We start from the raw sequence: 27077 nt of genomic DNA, 5'->3' as shown, positions 1-27077 counted from the left end.
ATGTTTATAATTTAATAAAAAATTATATGGAAAAAAAAAAATATTACCTGGCTGCTCACCTACACTATATAACATCACAGTCAGCTCTTAACCCCTTCCCCCGCCCCAAAAAGATGGTCATTAATATTGAGCCTCTGAATGTCATTAATTCACCTGGTCTACTAGCATAAAAATAAAGACCAGTAACTATTATCCCCTATGACTCACACCAGAAATTTGGCTTGGCTGACTTGGCTGTACTCCAAAACAATGTTTCACTTTATTCACCTTTAACTCCAATTAGTTATTTCCTTTATACATTGACACTTCCTACACCATGTGTTACCATATTGCCCATTATTTGTTAACTAGCTCTTTATTTTGATTCCAAGACATTATTCACAAAAGAACAGGGCTCACCTTCTCTTTTCCAATTTCCAATTTACTTTTAACCTCACATCAAAGTCTTCAGTTATTTACCCTGATTTACCTCATCTAGCCAGATGTACCTTTATTGATGAGAGGTGTCTGAAACACCAGAGAAGCAATATCTTATATCAGATATTTACAGTCATTCAAAAACTGTTTCTATTGACCCCCATTCTTGAACATAAATACATGTTTACATTGGAAGGCTCTCTAGGTCAAGCTATATCGTTTTCAGCCAACGGCTCCATGTCAGAATAAAAAAAGAAAAAGCAGTGTTTCTCTCCTGGGCGGTCAGGAGCGGGAGACTCCCGGAGCGCCCGGGGAAGTTGGGCTGTCTGGAGATCAGTGTCCCTGGTTAGCTGGTAACCAGGGACGCTGAGCTCTCTGCAAGTGCCCGGAGCCAGCCGTAAGATGCCCAGCTGCCAATGGCCGAGGCTAGCCAAAGGATCAGCCGAAGCTACGGCTAGATCCTTCAGCTGCCTAGTGAATAGACCCCTATATTCAAAACCTATATATTTTATTGTCTGCTTATTTGTATCTGCAATGCCTTTTATCTTTTGTATTGTGTTCTACAACTGTGTAACTTTTTTATGTGATTTGTGATTTGTTATTTCTACATTTATTTTATTTTAAAAACCTTAGATAATCAGAAAGTTGTAAAAATAATGTGTTTTTTTTCAAAATCCCTAATGCCTGTAACCTTTAAGGTCTGATTTACCTTAATCATATACTGTTTTAAATAGAAGTACATACAAAAGTACATCCATGGTTATGTAAAACCAAGAGTTTAAGCCTAACAGTGAAACATTACAATACCCAGTAGAAAACAGTTGTTGTGCTGAACCATATCTTCAGGATAATCATAAGTCAAGCAGCAGCTGGCTTAAAACATACTGATAATCCTAGGAAGTTAATATTTCTCATAGGATGTATAATTCTATTCTTGAAGACCATATGGTGACTAAATACACACAACTACATGGCACTAATTCATTTATGTGACAATTATATATTACTATGCAACATTTTTAAGACATAATCCATTTTAAGGTACTGCCTTAAGCCATTTACTTGCAATCACAAAAGAGGGCTTTATTTGTATACCAAATATTAACATAATCATAAGTTATGTGCTAAAATTAATTTTAAGCTTTTTAATAGCTTTCTTTCCAGGCGTGATCATTTATGTCATTTAATTTAAAGTGAAACTGTGCTTTGCCAGTCTAGGTTTACTAAATTGCCCTCCCCCCTTTCCTGTATGCTATCTGTACTTACCTTCTGTTCACACCCATGCCCATTCTGTTCACACCCATGCTCATGAGTTTATTTGAGTTTATTTGCCACGAGGCATAACGTTCTGCAGAAATAAAGAGAAATAACACCATGGCTTTATTTCTCCTTTGAGCCACAGGAATACATTTACTAATGCACTCCTATGACCCAATGTTAGCACATAGTGGGCTACTGCCTGCTATATGCAGGCAGCATAGCGCCAATCTGTGGCCAGGAAGGATCCCAACAATATTGACAGGATCCACCTGGCTTGCCTATAGATAGCTGGATCTGCTTTTTTTAACCTTTTCTGCATATTACCATACTTGTTTTTTAGGTACTACCTAGGGATGTTCAGATACCAGTTCAGATACTAGTGCCGATACTTGGCATTTTCACAAGAACTACCAGGGTTGCAGCAGTTGCAACTGGGACCTGGCTCTGGCGCTCCACCACTGTCCTGAAATCATTTGTTTGTATTGTATTAGAAAGACTGTCACATGACAATAAAAAAAATGTATCAGTACTTGTATCTGTCAGTACTTGGACAAGTATCAGTACTTGTACATGGAAAAATGGTATCAGTGCATCCCATATACAGGTATATATTTATTTAAAAAAAACAAAAATCATACAATAAAATGGGGATGCACAAATCCCAGGACCTCCGTGTGCTCCTTAAAAATGACAGCTGCCTCCTATCTTTTGAATTTTTCTGTAGTCTAGTCTCAGACCTGGAAAAGTATCTGCACATGTACTTGTACTTGCATCAAGTACGGTACTTGGTATCTGAAGATCCCTAGTACTACCTTTCACTTCTGGAATTTAAACATTCAATGTATTTAGCTGTACTTTGTTCTGTACCATCTATCTCTTCCAACCTGAACCTGCCAGGCTTTAGGGCCCTATTTACATCACCATTTGGAATGATGAAAATAAACAACATTAGAAATCTGGCATACTGACACAGTTTATTCAGCTCCTTATCAACAAAATAACTTTTTATTTGTTATAAAAGCAAATATTATGAGGTCACGGTCAAGTTATGCAGTAGGCAGACTTTTCAGCTAATGGACCCTGTCATGAAGTTTCAGATTGTTCATAGACCCCCGAACATTTATTAAGTGAAAATAGTTTTATAAATACCACTTTAACCACATAAGGATCATATGAGATACCTGTACATTCTGGCGTTTAAGTGGTTATACCAAGATCATGACTGCTGCTGCAGAGCCACCCGATCACATGTACCAGCCTCCAATGGTGCTGTCCCTCCACCACACCCACTGCCATGGTTTTTGGGCTCTCTCCACTCCTCTTGGGGGGCCCAGGACCATGGCAAATGCACTCATGATGTTGAGCAGGAGCAGATGAGGAAACATCCATTCCCTGATCTGCTGTATGATCACTGAAGCAGTACTTTCTGCTGTCAGAAGCCCAGCTGAAATGCCGGTTAAACAGGTGATCAAGTAGAATCCTGTGCATGATTGTCTACAGTGGAGACCCATGATGTCTCCAAAAAGAGAACCTGCCAATGCTATAGGCGATGGTTAAAATACATTTAAAAAAATAAAATTTCAAAGCAAACCACCCACCCCCTACACGGGAATGCACCTTGGGTACACAAGTATATATGAACTGCGGCCGTGCCACAATTGTTTGGTATCATTGTGAACATTTGAGTGAGAGCAATGTATTTAGTGCCTTATTTTGCTGTTATTGCTAAATTGATGAGCAGTAAAGGCTTTTGAAGCAGCACATATGGCCAATTTTGGGATGGGGACACTTACTAGATATTCAACAGAGTTTGAATTTGACTTACTGGCTCTCCAACAGTACTGGAAGTGAACAGGTAGGTATATATCTTTCCCAGAAGGGGGATGGTGGAAGGTCTCAGACACACACGATATTGCAAAGCATGCTGGTAAATAAGGCCAGTAACACCACAAAGCTGATAAAGAAAACCCAAGCCTTCTTTCGATGTCAGCTTACCATCCAATCTTAACACCTCACCTTCAGGATTAGGGACTAGCATGGGGCTTTACAGAGACCGCTGAAGATTAATTGACCCCAATTAATCTTTCGTTATTTATCAACAACCAACTGAACTCATTAATTTACTGATCTCCTTTCAACCCTCAGCCATTTTATTAACCCCATGACATGATTCCAAATAAAAGTTACAGAACAGAGCCCAGATGAAAGTGAGGCTAATGAGTAAAGAGGCAAGTTAGGTATTGTAAATGAATTAATTGTGTGCCGCACACAACATTTGAATGCTTAGTTTGTAAAATGGGGCTTTTTTCCATGAACTATTTGACAATACACATCTCTGTGACACCTGCACATATAGAACATACATATTTAGGCCGAAATGCTATCTCATATTATGTTGCATGTTTGAGACAATTCTGCGACACTTTCCCAACTTCTCCAAAGTAGCTTTTCTGCTATCATGCTATTGTATCCAATGAGCAATACAAAGCTTACGGCTTACAACAGTCTCTATGCACAACTACTGTTAGATGAGAGCGCAAGAGAAATGGTATTGTTTACTCTAAACAGCCATTATATAAATTACGTTTTTTGTTTATTTTTTTTCACTTGTTTAAATTCTACCCTTTGTCCTAAATCTTTAATAAGATATGGTACCTATTTTTTCCACAGCTGATTTTTCTTTTCATATTACAACTTAAAAGCTAAGATAAATAAAACCAATCTATCCCACTCTTCCTGGAGTGAAGTTGTTCCCATGTTTAACATAAGAATAACAGTTGTAGAATATCATTCAGCTTCCTCTGGGCTCCCAGTTCTTACTGATTTAAAAGCATTTTTATCTATGTCATTACAGTCACTCCTAACATTTAGGGTATCTGTAGCGTCAGCCGTCATCTTCAACTAAAAAGATTACTTTGTCACTTCTCACTTTTTAAAGAACTTTGTGCATGCTCTTATCACTATCTGTCTAGACGACTGTGGTCCTTCCACATTCCCTTCCTATATACTTATGTAACTACAGTTTTTTTTCCTGTATTGTGCTTTAGCACATCCAACATTACGTGTTACACTGAGGGATTCTGACGAGTAGTAACATGAAAGCAAACTGGTACTATGGCCTTTCCTTACAGAAATAAGGCTATGCCTATTAAAAATATTCCAGTCATAGAATGTTTCCCTTTTGCTCTCATAATAGATCTTGGTTCATTTTTTAGAAGCCATCTGTTCTATCCTGGCCAAGTTCACACAATGCTCTACTCAATGACAGATTTATTGCAGTGATGCCTGACACACTATAGATGCAAATTTAATTTATCAGCCAACATATCATCATCCTATCTGTATCCTTACATTACCTTGTCTTTTCTTTGTTTCTCATCTTGATAGACGGTCCAGTGTTCTCCATTATTACTGAAGGCAAGCTTGTAAGAACCTACAAACTGCACATGTCCAAAGTCTTTAGCTCCTTGTGTAATGATTCCTGTGACCTTTGTAGGACGAATGAGATCCACCTAGAAGGAAACAAAGGCAATATTTTATTACTGACAAAAATATGTAATGCAAAAAGTTGTCAATTTATGTTACGGATTTATTCTGGGTAACTGATAATGTACTTTATCTGCAGTGGCCACATTGCAGCACAGCACTGACAAGAGATATAGCAGAGACAGGTCAGACAGCAAGACAAAAAGTGACGAACATGAAACAGAGAGACAAGCAAACAAAAGAGATTAGAGATGAAGTATAGAGATGTAAGGACAAAGTTGATGAGAAAGAGAAAGAGACCACAAATTCAGACTTACAAGAAGTCAGAGGAATATACAATATGACATTGTACTTCACCTGTAAGCTATCCAGACTCCAAGTTTGTGCCATTACTAAATTAAATTAAATAAAAGCGCAAGCAAATAGCTGACAACATAAGCTGTGGGCACATACCTTTTTTTATTGTCATTTGAATGATGAGCCCCACATGACAATACTCAGACCTGTTGCCAAATAACTAGGACACTGAACATTCTATTGTGGGATACAAGCTTGGGTTGTGCCTTTCCTTTATTACATTTATGAAGTAGCAAAACTTCAGCACAGACCCGGCAAGATAACATATTTGTGGACAGTTTATACAGTCAGGTTTTTGCCTGCATTTTTTTTTACTTTAGGTGATTTACACTGCATGTACGTTTAGCATTAAAGGGGCCACAAGACTTGCTATGTCATAGAAGCATCTAGAAATGCCAATTGTGCCTAAGCAGTACCCTGAAAAATCTACCCTTTGCCTTGAACTCCTGTTTAAAATTAGCAGTGCACCTTATGTCACTTGAATTTCATAGCTGTAAATCTGCAGTGTAAGATCATCTAAGGCACTGCTGCCACTGACTGTCAGTCTCACTAAGCTGTAAATGAGTTTAGGTGCTATCACTACTGTGCTCCCTGATGTTTTATTTGCTGAAAAGGAAGCTGCACTTGAGGGCCTGCACTGCATACATCGTTATGTTTCTGTTTCATCCATTCTGTGGATCTGTGCTTCCTGCATCTCTCCTGCTGTTTCCTGATCATGACCCCACCAGCCATCAGAACACCAGTCGTCTAGGGGGAAGCAACAAACGCAAGGAAGCAAAGCCCTGCCTCTACCAACATGGCCGTCTCCACACAAAGAACAAGATATGGTAAGTCAATAATGGGGAAATGGTCATCAGGGAGCCTACAGGAAAATACTGGTGTCTTAGTCTTTGCCCACGGCTTGCTTTTTTTTGGTTACAGCTTCCACAGTTCAGGTTCTCTTTAACTCTTTTGTGACAAGACATCATTGATGCCTAGATGTCCAGGCCAAACTTTGCAGTGTCGGTTAACTTAAATCGACAAAAATGTAGCTTTATTTGTGTATCACACTGCAGATCCTCAAAGTATCTCTGAAATGGTGCTGACACTGTCCTTCCTTCTGGTGGATGCTTACTTTTGTTCCCCATGGTCCCTGTGTTTGTTGTAAAGTAGCCACCACTCCAAGATTGAATGCATCGTTAAGATTTAACTCCAGAGTGTCACTTTACCAACAACTGTATAACTCATTGACACACCTAAATACACATACATTTTTAAACATATTTGTGAAGGACATGTAAGGTTTTATTTAGTACACGTTTTCAATTAAAAAAAAACTTATTACAGGGTTACAAATGTGAATTTTGCTAAATTTTTTAATTATTATCATTTTAACAGTGATACTGTATCTGACAGTTACATTATAAAAAAAAGATGGCAGTACAGATGAATAGTGATGAGCCGAACACCCCCGTGTTCGGTTCATACTCGAACACCCGAACGGCTGAAAAATTCGAATACGAACTCGAACCTAATGCAAGTCAATGTGGGTCGAACTTTCGAAAATGATTGTCCCCTTTAAAAGTGCTTATATGCAAGTTATTGTCCATAAAAGGTGTATGGGGGTCCGGGTACTGCTCTCGGTGACAGTAATCAATGAAAAAAGAACCAAACAAAAAGGTTTTTAAAGGAACAGTGATCTTAACATCACTTAAAGGGTAAGAATAAAAATGAAAAATTCCTTCAAATATTGTGCCTGGGGGGTCCCCTTAACCTGCCTGTGAAGTGGCGGATCTGTAGGCTGTATAGAACCTGCTGCAGCAAAACTGACATTTCTTTTTAAAAAAAAATTAAATGTTTTGCTTTTTACTCTTAAACTGCGCAGTTCCCCCTCCAAAACAATACCAGACCAGAATTTTAAGGAGGAACCCCACACCCAATAATAGGGGGGGGAACGTGGGGTCCCCCCTAAAATTCCATACCAGACCCTTGATCCGAACATAGGCCTGGCAGGGCCGGAAAGGGGGGGACGAGCGAGCGCCCCCTGCCTCCCACAAAAGGCCACATGCCCTCGGCACTGGGAGGGTGTCCCCGTGCCGATGGGGACAAGGGCCTCGTCCCCACAACCCTGACCCGGTGGTTTTGGGGGGTCTGCGAGCAAGGGGGCTTATTTGCATTGGGGTACCCCTTTAATTAAGGGGCATCCAGAGGCCGCCCCCCTCACTTGTGAATGAGTAAGGGGTACTTGTACCCCTACCCATTCACTAAAAGGTTAAATCAAATAGTTATTAAAAAGTCCAGACTTTTGATAAAATACTTTAATTGAAAAAAAACCAAAAGACGTGTTTTTGACAAGTCTTTTATTTAAAAAAAAACAAAAATGGATCCACTAATGTAATTCATGGTCAATCATGGCATCCACCGTTGTCCACCAACGACGGAATAAAAAAATAAAAATAAATAGAAATAATAATAAAATTTAAAAAAAAAACACTGTCCGCCGTCCCTTCCGCCCCCCGACCCCATAACGACATTTTGAGAGATGCCGGCAAAACATAAACAATTGGGGGGAGCTAGCGGTGACATCTAGCTCCGCCCAATTGTGTAGTTTGCCATCATTAAGACTTTGCCCAATCATAGCTCCAAATGAGTACTGAACCCTGATTGGGCAAAGTCTTGCACCTGACCTGTGGTCAGGTGCAAGTCTTTAACCAATTAGAGCTTCGGAGGGCTCTTTGTAGTATGGGACGTTGCACGGTTGAACAGACCACGAACATCCCATAAAGTTCATCGTTTGGCGAGCGCTCAAGCAGCCAATGTTCGATTCAAACTCGTGTTCGAATCGAACCGGAGGACCATCCCTACAGATGAACACAGCCGCCTCAATGTGTTAGAATTGACATAGTGATCACATGATTAGGAACCACTCTGACTGGATAGTCATAGTCAGTGGGGAGCCTGGATGCAACTGATTGCTGGGATTGAGCACCATCAGCAAGGGTAAGTGTCTGCTGCTGGCTATCAAAGCAGAAAACATTTATTAATATGTCCTCAGCATGGGGCATCATGCTGGCCAACATTATATACAGTTTGCATGTGGGAAGGGGTTAAAGGCATAATTTAGTAAAAATTCAAACAGAAATAATACACTAAGGGGGTTATTCACAAAGCTGCCCAAGGTAGCTGAGTGAATAACCCACCTAAAGTGAAGTAAGCCGAACACAGTGTGGCTATTAATTTCAGTCCTGTATGGCTGATTTCAGCCGTACATCGGCTAAAATCAGCCATACTGCGGCTGCCTCCAAACAGCTGAGCCGAAGTGCAGAAGGAGTTCGACTCAGCCGATCAGCTCACTCGCTGCCGTTTGCCCCATTCTCATAGGGGCAGAACGGCAGTGAGTAAATAGCCTAAAGCTGTCGAGTGGCATTCGGTTCAGCTATTCTGCTCGCTACCTCTGAGGTAGTGAGCAGAATAGAAAAAAAGTGTAAACAAATTTAAAAAAAGTTTCAAAATTATTGAAATAAATGTAAAAAAAAATTAAGAAAATAATAAAACATTTTTTAAGAAAAGTAAAAAACAAACAGCGTGGGTTCCCCCTGTCAAACCAGACCCCTTAGGTCTGGTAGGAAATTTAGGAGGGGCCTCATTTAAAAAAAAAGTGTGGGGCTCCCCCCAAAAGTCATACCAGGCCCTTTAGGTCTGGTAGGAATTTTAGGTAGGGACCGCAAGTTAAAATAAATAAAAAAGTGTGTAGGGTTCCCCCCCAAAGTCATACCAGGCCCTTAAGGTCTGGTAGGAATTTTAAGGAGGAACCCCAACCCCCAAAATGGAGGGAAAAAGTGGGTCCCCTTAAAATTCCAGACCCTTGATCCGAGCACAGGCCTGGCAGGGCAGGAAAGGGGGGAGGGGACAAGCAAGCACCCCTCCTCACTGCCATGCCCTCGGCACTTGGGTCACCACTGGAAAAGCACCCTGTCCCCGTGCTGATGGGGACGAGGGCCTCTTCCCCACAAGCCCTGGGGCGTTGGTTGTGGGGGTTCAGGCAGGGTGGCTTATTCATAAAGGGGCATCCAGATGTGCCCTTGTGAATGAGTAAGGGTTACTTGTACCCCTACCCATTCACTAAAGGGTTAAAATAAACTTAACTAAAAAGTCCAGACTTTTAGAAAAAATACTTTAATTGAAAAAAAAACCATAACAAAGGATTTTACATTTTGCCGACACCTGTTAGAGTCTTTCAGCAACTGGGCTACGCCCAGTGGTCATCTGCATGGAGAATGGTCGGCCATACAGCCGATCATTCTCCATGCTTCGGCTGTCACTATGGCTCAGACGAGCCGAAGCATATGCGTTCGGCTCGACTAAGCCACTCAGCTGCCTTCGGCTGCTGTACAAGCATTATGAATAGCCCGTACAGCACCCCTTCGGTTTGACTGAACCGAAGGGCTCCAGTCGAAGCTACGACTGGATCCTTCAGCCCTGTCGTGAATAACCCTCTAAGTTACCCCAAATTACCCCTCTTGCTCTCCTTACTACATGCAAACACATAAAACAGACCTAAGATCAGAATCTACCCTTTTCCATGTGCTTGTGCTGTGTTTTAGCTTTGCTTACATTTGAAACCTAGTCAGCATTGTACAACCTGGCAGGTAGAATTTGAATGTAAACAATGCTGGAAAACATCACAGGTATGTGTTGACTTGATGCAAGTTTGGGGCAATTTGTTACACAATGGTTTTTCCAGTTTAGGTTTTGTAATGCATACAAGGAAATCAGTCTACCTTCTCAGGGCTTTTGTTCACTGAAGTGACGGCGCACCTATAGCCCCAAGGAATGTAGCCACCAGGAGGGTTACTGATTAATTTGATGTCAAAAGGTTTAAAGGGCTATTTGTTTCTGTATATTATCTTTGTCTAGAGTTCTGCTTTAAGTATTTGATACTATCCATTGCTATCAAAACAAAACTACAATTACAAGGCAACTCCTGAAAAGCAAGTGAAATCCGTCAGCGAATTGCTTGCTATCCAAAGGAGTACATTTTGTTTAACAAAACTGCATATACAAAAGTGAAGCATAAAATATTATTGTTAAGTGAAGAGTACTTGCATAGGACAAAGACTATCATTTATGCTAGCCAAGAGAAGGCAAGCAGGGCAAAGCCAACATAAGAGAAGGGGGAGAGAAGACAGAAGATAGGAGTGATGACCGGGCTGGAAAGCACAGAGTTGAAATGATAAAAATAACAAACTAAAATTCCAGCAGACAGGCACAATTTTACAAGCTATATTAAAGAAGATAGGTAAAGTGACACTTTGTAAAGGTTACATAATCATCCTGTCATTATATCACTGTAAAATGTTTTTGCCCTATAAACATCCTGAACTGGAAATTATTGTTTATTATTTCTCTTGGATATATATGAAAAGTTTGAGATATAAACACATAAAATGGTTAAACACCGACTGCAGAATAATTTGATTGATAGCTGAAAGTTGCTTCCATGTTCCAAATCCAACTAATTGCAAAATTAATGTCTGTCTGTTTAATATATTGCAGGAAGTAGTAGTAATGAGCATGACATTTAAAGTGCAACTTTTATTCTTCAGGGTACCTGAGAAAATCAGTATTCAAGAACGTAGACTTTGGAAAAAACGTACCTTTAAATGAGTTAGAGAAAGTTGCAAACTCCCAACAGGTTTCTGGAAAGTGACTTTCTCCCCCAATAAATATCATTATTACTGTACTGCTTCTGTCTTAGATAGATGGGTTAAATTTGTGCTGGCGCAGTTCACAGTTGGCATTTTTAAGCAAATTACAGTATAAGCTAAAACCAATTTCCTTTCATGAAGGAAGGAATGATATAGCAGCAACATTTATTGAGCCACTGTACTTTATGCAGTTACAGCCTTCAGGAACACTCATAAATGCTTCTCTTGTTTTGCGCTGTGTTCGTGAAGAAAAACCCTCTCTCGGTGGATCAATACTTTAAGGAACAAAAAACATCTTTGTTGCAATGAAAGGCTATTACATGCCAGTACAAATGTATACATTATACAGCCAGCTTCTCATTACATCAATGAAGAAGTCAGGTTTTAAATGGTCTCCTGAGAAATTAACTCACTCATAAAGGATTTCACTGTAAGCATAGCTAAAATGTCTTCCGAAACGTTATCTCACACACCATTTATAATTATGAAGCTGATTTTGTGACTGTAATATACTTGCTTTGCACTATAAAACAGGCACTAAACAACTTTTCAAATCAGGCGCAGCATTTTGGGTAAGTAGCTTCGGGTTATTTTGGCTGAAACATTGTTTATAGCTGGAAAAAATACAGTATAGTATATAGTTTTCAGGCCAAAGTTTCTCCATAGGAAGTTATTACACTGAGTAAAGGGAACCTTTTCAATTCTCATTTGCATTTCAATGAACTTTAAATATGACAAACTTTTTAAGTTTACTTCTGTGAAAAAAGAGAAACGTGACTGATGAGGCCGCTTCTCTGTAAGCTCTAAAGCACTGTGGGATATATCTGTACTTTACTAATGACAAAATAAAGAAATAAATTAGGATCAGTTTGTTTCTTAAAAATTGACCCCGTTGCAATTTATGTAATGTTACTTTTTATAATAAAATATGAATATTAACATAAAGATATGAATGTCTTAAACATGTTCAAAATCTGGAGGCCAATATCCATTTGTAGCTCCTTATTCTAATTAAGTTGTGATAATAGTGAAACTTTTAATACAATGTATTAAGTGGTTGGCAGTTACTGCACAATTCAAATAAACTATGAAAAAGAACATGACTCAGCACCAACAGTTTGCTAAATTCTTTTAAAATGTTTGAGAATGAGAGGTTTGTATTTCCACTTTCGCAGCCAAATTGAAATAACACCTATTTTATATTTGTTACAATTGTTCCCATTCACATAGCACAAGCTAAAAAAATATTAAAACATTGCTTCTGGCAGTTTAAATTGCTTTTACTTGGGTTAGGGTTTATTGGCTTTTTAAGGCTTACAGCTACTTTCTTCTCCTTCTTTGTAATGTTAGGGCGCTGTAAGGGGTGAGGGGCTAAAGCATTACAATCTTACTTGTGCATTGTATATTAATGAAGTTCATGAGAGAAACACAGTTATCAGTCCTCAATTTTAGTCCCAAGTCCTTCTATAAGGACAGATCACTGTGAAGGTGCCCAGAAAAACCTGGATTTAGCCATGTTGCCCTTTCCTTTAAAACATTTAAAACATAAGAGATACTTTAAAAAAAATAATTTTCTCTTATGCTAAGTGAATAGGAACAAAAAACAAACATATAGAGGGGGTTCTCAAATCTGACTGCAAAAGTGGAAATACACTTTATGTGATGATCAGTCTTTTTTGATCAGGTAGGGGTTTTGTTCTCTACTGGAAAACTTTAACAAGCAGACGGGTCCCATGCAGTAAAGGAAATGTGACAGTCCTATTCAGCTCAATGGTGGCATTACACTTTAATTCTACTTAAAAGATATGCCCATATATGGGTTATAGCTCATTACGAATGACAGGAAGTCAAGGATCCTCCCTTACTCTTTTTGGTCTATGGAATGTGAAACGATTCTTCTTAGAGAGTCCTCCTCTATAGAAAGTGTATCTCAAAGGGATAATGATCATACTGCCCATCAAACTAAAACAAATTTAAAATCTTTTCAACATTGATTATGCTTGAGATAAGTTCATATAGGGTTCACATCAGATGTGTTGCGCTGTCCTAACGCAGAGACACCACATCATAATGTACTGGGGTGAACAGAATTGAATGAAATGAACTGTGACATTTCAATAAAGTCCCCCACCAAAATAAAAAAAGATATTGCACCACTTCCTTCACAGCACACAGAGGCTGCTGTGTGGTAGCATGTGCTGGGGTGAATGATCCCTAAACTAAAAGATCTGGAGGTTAATGCAGCAGCTTATCACTTAAGATAAGACTTTAACATATGAAATCTCCCCATAGCGGCTGTCTCTTCATAGACATTTATACCTTTTGGCTGAGGCCCCACTAGTTTTCTATTTAATTGGTTGAAAAAATCTAGCATGGTATCCTTTTTTGCTTCTATTTTGGAATAGAGGAACACTACACCAAGTTATCAGGCCCCTGCAGTTCTAGAGACATATATCCATTTACTGACAATTAAAAACCTGCCAGGTGTCTGATGGTGTCAACCCAAATACATAAGGTATAAGTGAACTTAACTTTCTTGACAATACAATAGTAGTGTAAACAACAATTCGTCATCTCTATAGATGACGAATTGATGGATGGATGCATGGCACCTCAATGCTGCATGCACTATTTTTTTCTGACCGCACCGGAACGCAGGCATTGATGTGCCACGCATCCTGGTGCGGGCGATCGCACTGCGGCCGGAGGACGTGGCTGTGGTGCTATTGACTCCAATGCACCCCCACGCCCCCTCCCGCACCGCAGAATGCAGTGAGCCGGGCAGGATGCGATCCAGTGCGTTCTGGCACCGAATCGTGTCGCAACACACTGGGGCTGGTGTGAACTAGCCCTAAGTGCTTGTGGAGACGTATAGAACACACAAACTGATTGGGATATTACATGGTGTCATACAGGGATTTTCTGTAAAGATGCCCAGTGCTGCTATATGAAAAATCCTGTGTTCTTTTTTTAAATTTATTTGTTGACCGAATAACAGCCCAGGGCTGGTATTCGGAACTAACTGAAGAAGTTGCTGAAAGGGTGCTTTCATCACTCTTTCAGCGCTGAGTAGAGCTGTCCTCCATGCTTCAGCACTGAAAGGGGGTGGTTTTATCACCCTTTTAGCACTGAAGCACATAGCTTAAAGCTTCCAGCTTCACCCTCACGGTTCACCAAGCGGGGGACATCAACAGCCTTCCTGTGAACTGCAGTGCCAATTCACAATGCCAGACGCACATCTCCTCCTTTCTGAAACTGCGCTGCCCGCATCTGCCCATGAGACCCTGTACAGCTGTTCTGAGACCCCACACAGCCCACTTAAGACCCCGTACAGCATCCTAAGACCCCACACAGCCTCTGTAGACCCCACACCACCTCCTGAGACCCTGCACAGCCTCCTGAGACCCCACACAGCCATCTATTTTCCATTATGGGCGTGAGTGGGGCCTCATGTTTAAGTTTTGCCTAAGGCCTCAGAAAGTCTAGAGCTGCCTCTGCCTATAGCTGATGGTATTATTCTGCATCGCTGTATTTATTGCTGGGATTTTTTTTGTAGTCCTGTATAATCTATGGTATTATTCTGCATCACTCTATGCATTGCTGGGATATTTTTTAGTCCCGTATGCTATTATGTTATATATTAAATAATAAATTAAAGATAAATAAAAGATAGATGTATTTTAAAACTATTTATTACACATAGGGGATTAACAAATGCTTAATTTAATAAGCAGTGGTATACTTAACATCTGTGACATCTGTGGACATTTTTTTTTTTGAATGAGTAATATTACTTATGTATTCTGAAAGTTGCACACTACGATACAAGTGACACAAGGGACATGTATCCTATCCCTTAAAATTACCTAATGAGAAAGCGGTCTCATTTAGTAGCATTATAAGTGAATGAGACAGCTGTCTCATATTTACATGAGAAAATAAAATGAAGCCCATAAATTAGTTATATTTACTCACTGCCCGTCTTGCAATTTTATGAAAGTGGACTATTAACTAACAGGGATATTCACATACGGGTGAAGAGTTTAGAGAAGGCAGGAGAAGTGAACAGTCTAGCATCCACAATGCTAAGGTTAACCTTACTGGCGGTATTCCCGAGTGTGGCTCGGGATTACTTTTCCATACCATAAGCAGTAACCCCCGAGCTACACTCGGGAATGCCGCATAGCATTACTTACCTTGTCCCTCAAGGAGCGCTGTGTTATCCGGCTGATGGCGGCGTCCGTCTTCAGGGTTCCGTCCCTTGCAGGGGGGCGGAACTGGCGGGATATAAAAAAACAAACAAAAACAATTTGAAAAAATACACCGAAAAAAGAAACGAAAAAAAAAACAAATCATACCGCCAGGGAGGTTAAGTAAAACCTTGAAATTTTAAAAGACCTGATTAATGCGACCTGCTTCCTAGCCAATCAAGAATTAGCATTTTGTGGTAACTATGAAAGTGCAAGATCTTCGAATCATGGCAATTATGTGAAGCTATTACATCCATTTGCATGAGAAAGATGAGAAGTTAGCGAAACATTTGGGAACATCCACTGTGTTTTATGGCTTATCAAACAGAATACAGAACGATTTCATTGAAGCAGTCGCTGATGGATGTCATTAGAAATAACATCAAAAAGGATATGAATGCAGCCCCCTTTGTAGCAGTAGAAGTAGATGAGACAACAGATATCACAAACAAAGCCCAGTTCTCTGTGAAAACACGTTATGTGCCTATAAGTGAGGTGACTTGTGTAATAGACTTACCTCTCCTAGGTTCCAGGTATGTCGTTCGGCGCTGCCTCCTCTTCAACAATGTCACGCAGCTCCTCCCACGTAGCAGCTTTAAGTGCGAAATTCCATTGCCCGGCGTTTGGGTATTGACAGTAAACGCAGAGCAATTCTCACACTGCTGTCACCGAATACCAAAGTGGGGGTAAAGCCTCCACACAGACTTCTCACCGCCCTTCCCTTCTCACTCTCCGTTCATTAGGAGCCCACAGGATCTTGACTGTTTACAATCAATCCTCCTCTCCTGCATCTGGATAGACTGTTCATTTCCATTTTTCTTGCACACTTCCAAGGACTATACTCCCCCTACAATCTCTGAAGCTCTCTACAATCCACAGTGAAGGTTACAAGCCAGCCTGCTATCTTCTCATCTTCTGATTGTTGTCAGCTGCACAAGGACTGAGAATACAAACTTGATTTGAAACGTCATAAAAGTACTTCTTAAAAAGCAAGTATCAAATCTTATGGAATGCTATATTTGATCTATGGTTATCAATACTTGCTATATGAAGTTGTTGTTGCCAAAGACATAATTTCATTGATTACTGTGTATTACCTAAAACTTTGGAGAGTGCATTTCCCACACTATCACTGTGTTACTTTGAGCTTTGGGAATACATTTCCACACTATCAGTGGAGTAGATGGACATTCCCTGCTAGATCTGCTGCTGAGATCCATTAAAACTTTACATAGCCTGATAACCTGTAACCTGGGCATTACAACCTGTGAGGTGAAGGGGGCATTTTTAGGAGTTGATGATGTGAGTGACAGAGGAGCACCAGCTACTGCTGATTATGTTTTCGGAGTGTGGAAGAAATACAATTGTGCTGATAAGCTGGTATCTCAGACATACGATGGGGCCTCTGTGATGGCATAAGATCCTAATGGGGGGCAGGACAAAATTAAAGAGATGGTACCTGAAGCCACTTTTATACATTGTTATGCACACAAATTGAACCTTGTGCTCATGCATTCAGCAAAATGTATGCCTCAGTGTAAAACATTTTTTGTAATCAGTTGATGGACTTGCAACATTTTTCAATAAGTCAAACAAGTGGACAAGGTTGTAAAGCGACATTTACCAAGAGCAGCGCCAACAAGGTGGAGCTTGAATTCCAGGCTAGTTCAGACAATCAGCATGTACCAATCTGATCTACATGCTGTGTTCCGGATTATGAGTGAAAATCCTGATAGTTGGGATAATGAGACCCTGATGATGGCTGTTGGATATGATCTCTGGCTGCCAAAAGCATCAACCTGCTTCCTAATAATGGCATATGAGTGCATTTTCAACTGATGTACTCTTTCGTGTCCTGCAGAATAAAGTAATGGACATAGGATTCTGCTGTGCGCAAATCAGCGACACCATGGGATTTGAGGAACCCCAGAGACAAGAGTTTGACGATTTTTATGATCAATTCCAGCAGAAAAGACAATGACCGAACTAAACAATCAGAGATGAGAGGAAAATAATGTTTTATAACAACCTGAACAATGTTAGTGTTCAGATGTAAGCTAGGTTTGATCATTTTGATGAGTTAGCTTTTATTGGTTTTGTCCATTGCACAAAATTTTGTGAAATGTCACACTTTGATGACACAAAACTGCAGAGCCTATCAAAATATGCAAGGTATTTTGACTTTGTGAGTTTAAAGGCTTATCTTATCGGACTGCATGGTTCACAAGAGGAGAGAAACAAATGCAAATCACCTGGACAGCTCCTCAGCTTTTTAGTCCAAAATGATCTAATGCAGATGGTTCCAGAGGCGACAAAGTTGCTCCAGTTGGTGCTCACTATACCAGCTACAAGAGCGTCTGTTGAAAGGTCGTTCTCTGCTTTAAAACGACCTAAAACATAGTCGGAATAGGTCTGACTAAGGACAACTTTCATCCCTGGCAATCATCTCTATTGAGACAGAAATACTTTTAAAACTAAAAGAAAATAAAGAAGACTTCTACAATGCAGTCACTGACATCTTTGTCCAGAAGGATAGGCAAATGGACTTCATTTACAAATAAAGGTAGGTAAAGGTGTCACACTCTGATACATAGCTCTTTGTATTAGTAGCACTATTTCTTTAAAAGTCTAACTTTTGCAAGAAACTCCCCTAATTACCTGGCTATTTAATGATACTATCCCATCTACAGGTGCCCGGTTAATGGTATAGTCCTATGCACTAAAGAGTGCATAATTTTTCTTCTTATTTCTCCTCAGGGTTTCCATGTTCTCCTGAAAATACTTCTGAGGAATCCTCAAATTTTCTAGAATCTTGTTTCTGCATTAGTTAACCAATCTATCTCGGATTTGTTCACTGTTTGTCCGATGGATTTTCCAAGCTTACTATCACCTGAATAAGATATTGACTGCTACCTTAGATTTATTTCTTGGACTATATGACCTAATGGAGTAATTAGGCTGATAACTTTTATTTTCAAATTCTAACAGGGTTATTCACTAAAGGACAAATTGCAAAATCTAGACCAAAATAGCTGATTTAAAAAAGTGAGTTAAATTAGAGAATCTTTCCAGTTCGACTATTTTGGTCTATATTTTTTATTTATCCTGCGATTCACCCTTTAGTAAATAACCCTGAACCAGATTGTTGTTTGGAAGATTTAAAAACCTTGCTTTTCTTTTTAGAAACATTCTATTTAAAGTTAATGTATATTTGTATTTTCAGAAAATAAAGGGACTTATTTAGTCTTTTCTACAATCTTGATTGTCATTTATGGAAGTAATATTGTTTCCAGCCTCAAAAACAAATCTTAAAGGGACAGTGTTTGTAAATATCACCGTAAGACCATGCTATATAGTACTGTATATTTTAGTTTGTGTTAAATGGGTATAAATAGTGGAACTACAATCGCCTACATAATGAGAATTGAATATGTAACTTGTGAATATCTGGCTGTCATACTAGCCAGTGCCTCACCAGCCACTGACCTCACTGCACATCCCTGCAAAGACCCACTGTCCATCCAGTTTTGCTGTATATATATCATGGGTGCAGATATCAAGGGAAGGAGCTCGCACTGAATTGTTAATATTTCTACACTAAATTCAACTACTTTTCCTGCTACTGATGTTTTGTGCTATTTTTGTGCAACAGTGTGATATGCATCACAATATGGACACTTGCCCCTTTTTACCTTTTAAGAATCTGCATTAAAAAAATTATCTGCTCATCCCTGCTGGTATAGGAACATTATGCTTTATATGGCTGTTGCTGAATAGGAATTTTCAGTTTTCCAAAATGCATCTTGATGTACGTTTGCATACTTCAGCTGCACTTCCTCTGAATCTTAATATTTTGTGAAGCACTGTTTTCTCAAGCATTTTCAGAAAAAAATGAATATATAGATCATACTGAAATAGAGAAATATGATATCTGCCAAACCTTTGTATATTGGATTTCATTGTTGTGTTTGTGATACGGCTCCTGTTTCACATCCTAATTTTTATTTCTTGTATTTATATAGGGCTGACATATTACACAGGACTTTATGAAAGTACACAAACCATTTACATCTGTCTTTGCCACTTAAGCAGCTTCTAATGTCCCTTACAAACACACTCCAGGATAATTAAGGTCAGACGTCATTTAACCTAACAATTGGTTTTTGGGAGAAAGCCCACACAAACACATGGAGAACGTCCAAGCTTCATGCATCATTTGGTGTTCCCTGGTCAGTTTCAGTGTGTGCCACCTACCAAAATGGCAGCATAACTCTAACATTAGACTTCCACTCTATTACTCTAGACTTACACTCAATTACAATAGCTTACACAATTATGCAATCGTGTGACATAAAGGGGTCACATATGTTTCTTGGTTGAAAGGTGTGTAAATCTTGGTTGACCCTAAATAATTTTGCTTTCTTTGTAGTGCAGTGTTCTTGCCTTCCAACACCGTGGTCCAACATTCAACTGCTGCCACATTTTCTATCTATGAAGAGTTTCTATATTCTCTCTTTTTCTTTAGAGTAACATTGGCCACATATAATGTGACTTTCATTAGAAAACGAGAGTGACTGTCACTTGCAAAAAAACTGGGTAGTTATTAAAACAGAAGTAATGAATACAGTAAAACAACGAAAGCTGATATATTCAGTCTGCAGAAATCTTTCCTGGAAAATAGCTCTATGACCTTTAGGGCATGTTCACACCAGGCTGCCTGTGTGCATGTGCCTATACAGTGCCCGTGCGCTAGATTAAGCCACATCACACTGCTTCTTTTTTTTTTTAGAGCTTTATTGAAATGTCACAAGTGACATTTAATTAATTCTGTGGGCTCATCGCAATGTGATGCAGTTGTACGGTGTCTCACTGTGGTGCGCTTAAAGAAAGTACTGGATGCTGTACTTTCCTTAAGTGCACACCACTAGAATGCAGTAGTGTGAACTTTACCATCCATGACGAGGCAAATTGCCTTGTCTTGCGTTTGGGCTTTGCTCGAAAAACTACCTGAATGCAGATGGTGTGAATTTGCCCTTAGACAGTCCTCCATAGATGCTGAAACTTCTTGTCACTTAGTACCTTTGTAATGCAGATATGATAAAGTGTATATCACTGCTTTATTATTCTGATAACAATAGTCTTAAATAGGGAACTGATGTTTTTGGCTTCCAGTACCAATACCATGCTCACAGCTAGGGGTAACAGTGTAAGATAATCAAACCCATATTCATTAATATGAACTTAGATCTGGTAAAAGTTAATGTAGTCCAGGACTCAAAAAGGTAACCAAAATGTTTATTGTGCCTACAGCCTCATAGCTATATATTTGCAGGCGTCCCTTTGACTGCTAGTCTCAGGAATTTAGGAGTGAGATTTGGTGATATTACTATTGTGTTGCTCATTGTTCTCCTTTCTGGAGAGGATGCTGTACCAGAGGACATAAAGTGCAAGGATCACTACTTAACCAGTCAGCAGATCGTTAGTCATAAGGGGACAGCTCTGATTTGAAGAAGCAAAGGCCTGCCCCTGTGCCAAGATTGCTACCTACACAGTGCAGAACAAGGCATGGTAAGTCAGCAATGGGTAAAAGATAGGCTAAATGAAGCCAATAGGCAATACTGGTATCTAGTCCTTTTCCCTCTGCTTACCAATTTTGGGCACAGCTTCCACAGTACAGGTCCTCTTCAAGGCTTTAAAGAGAATTACTCACACTTTAGGTTTATGTGAGAATCTCAGAATTTAGTCTTACATTATTGCAACTGGTACAGCTTACCTATGAACAGTTTAAACAGGACCTTCCAAAAGATATAACTTGGTCTCTTTAAAGCTGATGTGGGCTGGAGTAAACTGAATCAAAAAGTATAGATAAATGAGCAGAAAGTGATTTTCCACTAAAACTGGAGAAAACTAAATTAGAACAAAGACTGAGTTGCTATCCATGGTGACCAATCAGAAAGATCTACCGCCTATTCACAAAAAGGTGAAGAGTTTGGAGAAGGCAAGAGAAGTGAACAATCTAGGAAAAAATAGCTGAACTGGAAAGTGGGCTGAATTCGAGAATTTATTCCAAATCAGCTATTTTCTCCTAGATTGTTCACTTCTCCTTCCTTCTACAAACTCTTCGCCCTTTTGTGAATAACCCTTATGTTTACATTAAATGAAAGGCAAAGCCTATGTGGTACAACTAAAAGAATACAATTGTTTTTCTAATTTTCTTCCTCCAATTTTAATTCATCAGTTCCAATGTGTAAAATGTACTGTGGCTATAACAATGACATTTTTGAAATGCAACTATTCTTCTATGATCTAATTACACAACCTTCATATGCTGATTTTATTCTAACAGAACTGGTCTTCTCTTTCTGTTTATATAAATCAGGTTCTATGATACACTCATTAATATTCTGTATGAGAATCATCATTAGAGAAACATTTAGCTTTGGAATAAGCCCAGATATATTAGGTGATAAATACACTTTTTAAATCAGCTATTCTACCATAAAAATTCAGTTGCATGCTTTATTACACAACATATACAATGCACATTCAGAAGGATAATACCTGCAGGGTCTGCAAGAGATTTGTACCAATGGCTCTCGGGTGTGGATCAAACATTGACAGCTCAGTCAGTGCAGGATATAGACTCTTCACACATCTCTCATGATCCACTTATGATTTACAGCAGCCATCTATACTCTGGTTAAAAAAGATGGCTGCTATAAAGCATGATAAGTGCATCAGCCTGCTCAAATGAATATTTGACCTCAATGAAGCCCGTTCAGAACAGCAAATTATTATCAATGCAATCCTGCAAGATGGGTTCCTGATCCAAGATTTGTTCTTTACTGTTTTTAATAGCAGATACAAAAAAATGAAAAAAGATCACTACTATGATCTGATCTGGCTTGATGCGTTTTGGGCAGTTTGCAAATATTTCAAGATCATCAGATGGGACTTGCTTTGGTTCGATTTCTAAGAATGGTGTTATACAGAAAAAAAGTTTCTGAATTCTTGTAGAGCATTTAAAGTTATTCTGTACCAAGACTATAGAAATGCTAAGTATTTTCATATACACAAGCAGTAAACAAGCTTTTTTTCTATTCTGACACGGCTCCGTGTCAGAATAAAAAAAAAGAAAAAGCAGTGTTTCTCTCCTTGGCGGCCTGGAGCGAGAGATTCCCGGAGCGCCCGGGAGAGTTTGCTGTCTGGAGATCAGTGTCCCTGGTTAGCTGGTAACCAGGGACGCTGATCTCTCAGCAAGTGGCCGGAGCCAACCGTAAGATCACGGCTGGCTCCGCCCAGCTGTCAGAAGCAGGCTGTCAGAAGCAGGCTGTCAGCCGGCTAATGGCGGCCACTCGGCCAGCTTCGGCTTTCAGCGCGGCTCAGCCGAGCCGAGGCATATGTCTTCGGCTCGACTGAGCCGATCGGCCAAGTTCGGGAGCTGTAGGGCGATAGTGAATAGCCCTTACAGCAGTCCTTCGGTTTTAGTGAACCGAAGGGGTCCTGGGGCCGAAGCTAGCCGAAGGATCGGCCGAAGCTATGGCTAGATCCTTCGGCTGCTTCGTGAATAGACCCCTTAGTCTTTAAATCTAACAAAGATCAACTAATGCAATGTGTTATGGTACTTGAAACATCTTTGTTCTGTTATTCAGCCATGTTTAAAATAGTTACATAGTATTTGAGGTTGAATAAAGACATTAGTCCATCAAGTCCAACCTATTAGGATCTCATTCTAGGAGTACCTGTACCCCTGTATATTGTGGTCCCTTAAGAAATCGTCCAAAAGTTTCTTGAACAATTCCACATTATTTGCTGAAATCACCGCCTGTGGCAGTGAGTTCCAGACCCTAACTGATCTTACTGTGAAGAACCCCCTTCGCCCCTTGTGCTGGAATTTTTTTTCCACCAATTTTAGGTGGTGGCCTCTAGTTTTTGTAATGGAGTTAATTTTAAACAGTTTATCGCTAATGTTGCTACCACTATTGAACATCTTGTACATGGAAATCATATCCCCCCTTAATCTCCTCACCTCTAATGTGAACATGGCTTCATGTTCACATTAGCCATCTTAACTTAACTGTTTTATATCAAAGTTATCTATATATTATGCTTATCCAAATCCTAAAATTGGTATATCTGTATAAAGTGCTTATTAAGGTCCTGTATTGTTAAATCTAGAATTGCTGCCAAACCTTCTTACAAAGGCAAAGGGAAATAAAGCTTTGCCCACAAACAGCTCCTGAAAACACTGAAACTTTCTATTGAAACAGAATATAAGAAATGTGTGGGCTACAAGCATGATGAATCAAGATGGAATTATGTAAATATAAAGCAGCCATATTCATGATGTTAAGCTTGGTTTGCTAATGAAAATATAGCCAAATGCCAGGCCTTCTGGAACAATGTGCTGAAGACTGATCAATCAAAGATAGAGTACTTGGTCACAGTAATAGTAGGTTGCTTTGCTGCTTCTGGGCCTGGGCAGCTCACAATCATAGAGGTTTATTTACTGAATTCTCACCACTGAATGTGGAGAAAATTCACTTTGAAAAAGAATACCCAATCACATCTTAGTAAAATTAAAAACAGAATATTTGTTTGCACATGATTGGATGATGAAAGTCAGCAGAGCTTCACCTCATTCACTAAGCTAAGGGGAAATTCCTTTGCACAGTGAACAGCCTATTTGCCTTTAGTAAATCAACCCCATAAAGTCAACTATACAATCTGCATCATATCAAAGTGTGCTTGAGACTGTCTGGCCAAATGTTGAAGCTGAAGTGGAAATAAGTATTTCCTTATCAAATGCAGCAAGTAATTGCTAAAAAGAAGAATGAGGGTTATAGACAGCTCTAGTAAAATCCCTGATTTATCCCCATTTAAATTTTGTAGGAGGATTTTGGAACAGGCAGTTCATGCAATGAACCTCACAAACATTTTGCACCTGAAGACATGTTACATTGTGGAGAATATCCCCTTTATCTGTAGGCACTGCTCAACAGACATTCTCCTTGAAAAAGAACTGGGCAAAGATCATTGGTATATTGGTATCCAATCAACTGGTACCTGAAGACAGCAAAGGTTGTATAGAAGATGTTCTAAATGTATGGCACCATTTAAGTAAATGGCACTGCTGTTATAAAACAGCCATACTAAGATTCAAACAAAATCTGTATTGACAGCCTAGCAGTTGTGTTACTGCAAGACAGAGGGATCAGCAAACAGTTCAGTAGTTTTGACTTTCAGTTCAGAGATCAAATATCACATTTGATCACATAGCTTTTGTGATTCCAGCAAGCCTCTTACATTGAAGGCAAAAGAACACATTTTCATCTTTATTCAGAGAAAGAGCATACATTCCTGCCACGTACACGTAATTTCTGCAAGACTTTGGTGACAGATCACTGACTTGTCTATTGTTCTACCACTGAATACATAAAGTCTGCCTTTACTGTGTATAAACCATTTGTGTGAATATGGCATTGAAGAAGGCCAAGTATGCTCCTTTTAGTAAATTAAGTCTTTTTTTTTTTTTTTTAATAAATTCTTTATTTAAGGTTTTTTGCATAGTACACAAACAAGATGGCAGATGCATGTATAGTAAAAAAAAAACGTGTTAGGGTCCACAAGGGCATGACAAGATTAACCATACAGAGTCAACAAGCGTTCACATATTAATGTACATACGGAATGCATCCAGTTGGTAGGGCGGGTACATTAATGGTGTGTAGTTCTCTGTCTAGCCCAATGGGGTTACAATGTTGGTTAAATGTGGGTATCGTGTGGATACCCATAGGTAGGTCGTGGTAATGCATTCAGGAGGGGACTAGTGGGGGAGTTACTGAACTCACTTTTTGAAAATACCGATCCTAGTATGGGAGTTTTATCTTTGTAAATTTGGTCTATTCTGTTAAGCTACACATCCTTTTATTACACCTTTAAAGGATATCTCCAGTTTGCTGAAATTTTCTTTTTTTTAATAAATTCTTTATTTAAGGTTTTTTGCATAGTACACAAACAAGATGGCAGATGCATGTATAGTAAAAAAAAACGTATTAGGGTCCACAAGGGCATGACAAGATTAACCATACAGAGTCAACAAGCGTTCACATATTAATGTACATACGGAATGCATCCAAGTTGGTAGGGCGGGTACATTAATTGTGTGTAGTTCTCTGTCTAGCCCAATGGGGTTACAATGTTGGTTAAATGTGGGTATCGTGTGGATTCCCATAGGTAGGTCGTGTTAATGCATTCAGCAGGGGACTAGCGGGGGAGTGGTGGGTGGGGGGGGTATATTCAGCGTAGAAGGCAACACCCCATTATAATTGTAGATTGCTTTAGTGGTATCATTACCATTAATGATTCGGGTGTATCCTGGGGAGAGAGGGGAAGAGATGGCTGGGGAGGAGGTGGAAGGAAGAAAAAAAGTAGCAAAGTTGGGGGGAGGTGGTTAGGAGCAGGTGGGAAGAAGGTTGGGCGGGAAGGGGTTAAGGATGGAGTGGGTGGTGAACAGTATTGAACGGGTGTCCAGGTCAGTGCCCCTCACCCTTCGGATGGCGGTGCATTCCCCTCAGGGTCTCGTCTAAGTTCTAGGTAATCAGGGGACAAGATGAATTCCATCCAGGGGAACCATGTGTGAGCAAAGGGTATGGAAGTATTTTTGATTGAGCTCGTGAGATCCTCCATCAGTTAAGTATCATGAATGCGGTCCAAGACCTGACCCAAGTGGGGCGGTGTAGGTTTCTTCCATAGACGGGGGATACATGCCCGTGCTGCATTGATGATGTGTTTGAGGAGGGAGCGGGTGTAGGAGCACGCCGGGATGGTATTGTGATGTAGAAGGAAGAAGGCCGTGTCTAGGGGCACCTGGCAATCCGTGAATTTCTGGGTGAGGGCCTGAACTTGGCCCCAGAACCGCTTGAGGGCTGGGCAGGACCAGAAAATGGGGAGCATATCTGCTGCCGGATGTTGGCATCACCAGCAGAGATCGGGAGAATCTGGGTATAGCGAGTGTAAAGCTTTCGGAGTGCGATACCATCTGGTTACTATTTTGCACCCCGATTCCTGGTATCTGTTACTTATGGACGAACGATAAGACAGAGATAGCAGCTTCTCTGTATCCTCTAGAGTGAAGCTTGTTTGGAGATCCTCCTCCCATCTCATCATGAACCATAGTGGGGCGGGTGCGACAGGTTGGATCAGCAACTGGTAGCAGAAAGAGAGAGTGTGACGTGAGGGTCCTTCTTGGGTGCAGATTTGTTCAAAGTTCGTGAGTGGCCTATGCAGGTGGCTCTTGGGAGGGGTGGATTGCAAGAAGTGAGACAGGCGTATAGCTGACCAAAAATACAGGGGACCATAGGACGGGTCAGTGCGGAAGCGTGGTTAGTGGGCCAGATTTGACCCTGTAGGAAGTGCATGGCTTTTGTCTTGCCTAGTTCCCTCAGCACCGAGTAAGTATGGGGGCCTACGCCAGATGAGAAAGCTGGGTTGTCGAGTATAGGGAAGAGAGGCGAGGGATGGGGAGAGATGGGTTCCCGATCAAAAGAGGTTCTGGCTATCTTCAGGGTGGGGCCAATGGTAGGGTGTGCCCGGGGTCGGGGGGGGGGGGGGGGGGGGG

General features: G+C 40.1%; 1 protein-coding gene across 1 annotated transcript in view; it reads right to left on the bottom strand.

The window, feature by feature from the left end:
• Positions 1–5024: 5024 nt before the first annotated feature.
• The window catches only part of EDIL3 (EGF like repeats and discoidin domains 3), a 534632-nt gene continuing 512579 nt past the window's right edge, over positions 5025–27077 (bottom strand). Inside the window, exon 10 of the mRNA XM_018564130.1 lies at positions 5025–5189. Coding sequence (XP_018419632.1) covers positions 5025–5189 — 165 coding nt within the window. The remainder of the gene's footprint in view (positions 5190–27077) is intronic.

Source organism: Nanorana parkeri, unplaced genomic scaffold (genome assembly GCF_000935625.1).
Source record: "Nanorana parkeri isolate BGI_ZX_2015 unplaced genomic scaffold, ASM93562v1 scaffold728, whole genome shotgun sequence".
NCBI classification, from domain to species: domain Eukaryota; kingdom Metazoa; phylum Chordata; class Amphibia; order Anura; family Dicroglossidae; genus Nanorana; species Nanorana parkeri.
Note: the sequence above shows the minus strand (reverse complement) of the source record. Positions and strands in the feature narration are given on the sequence as shown.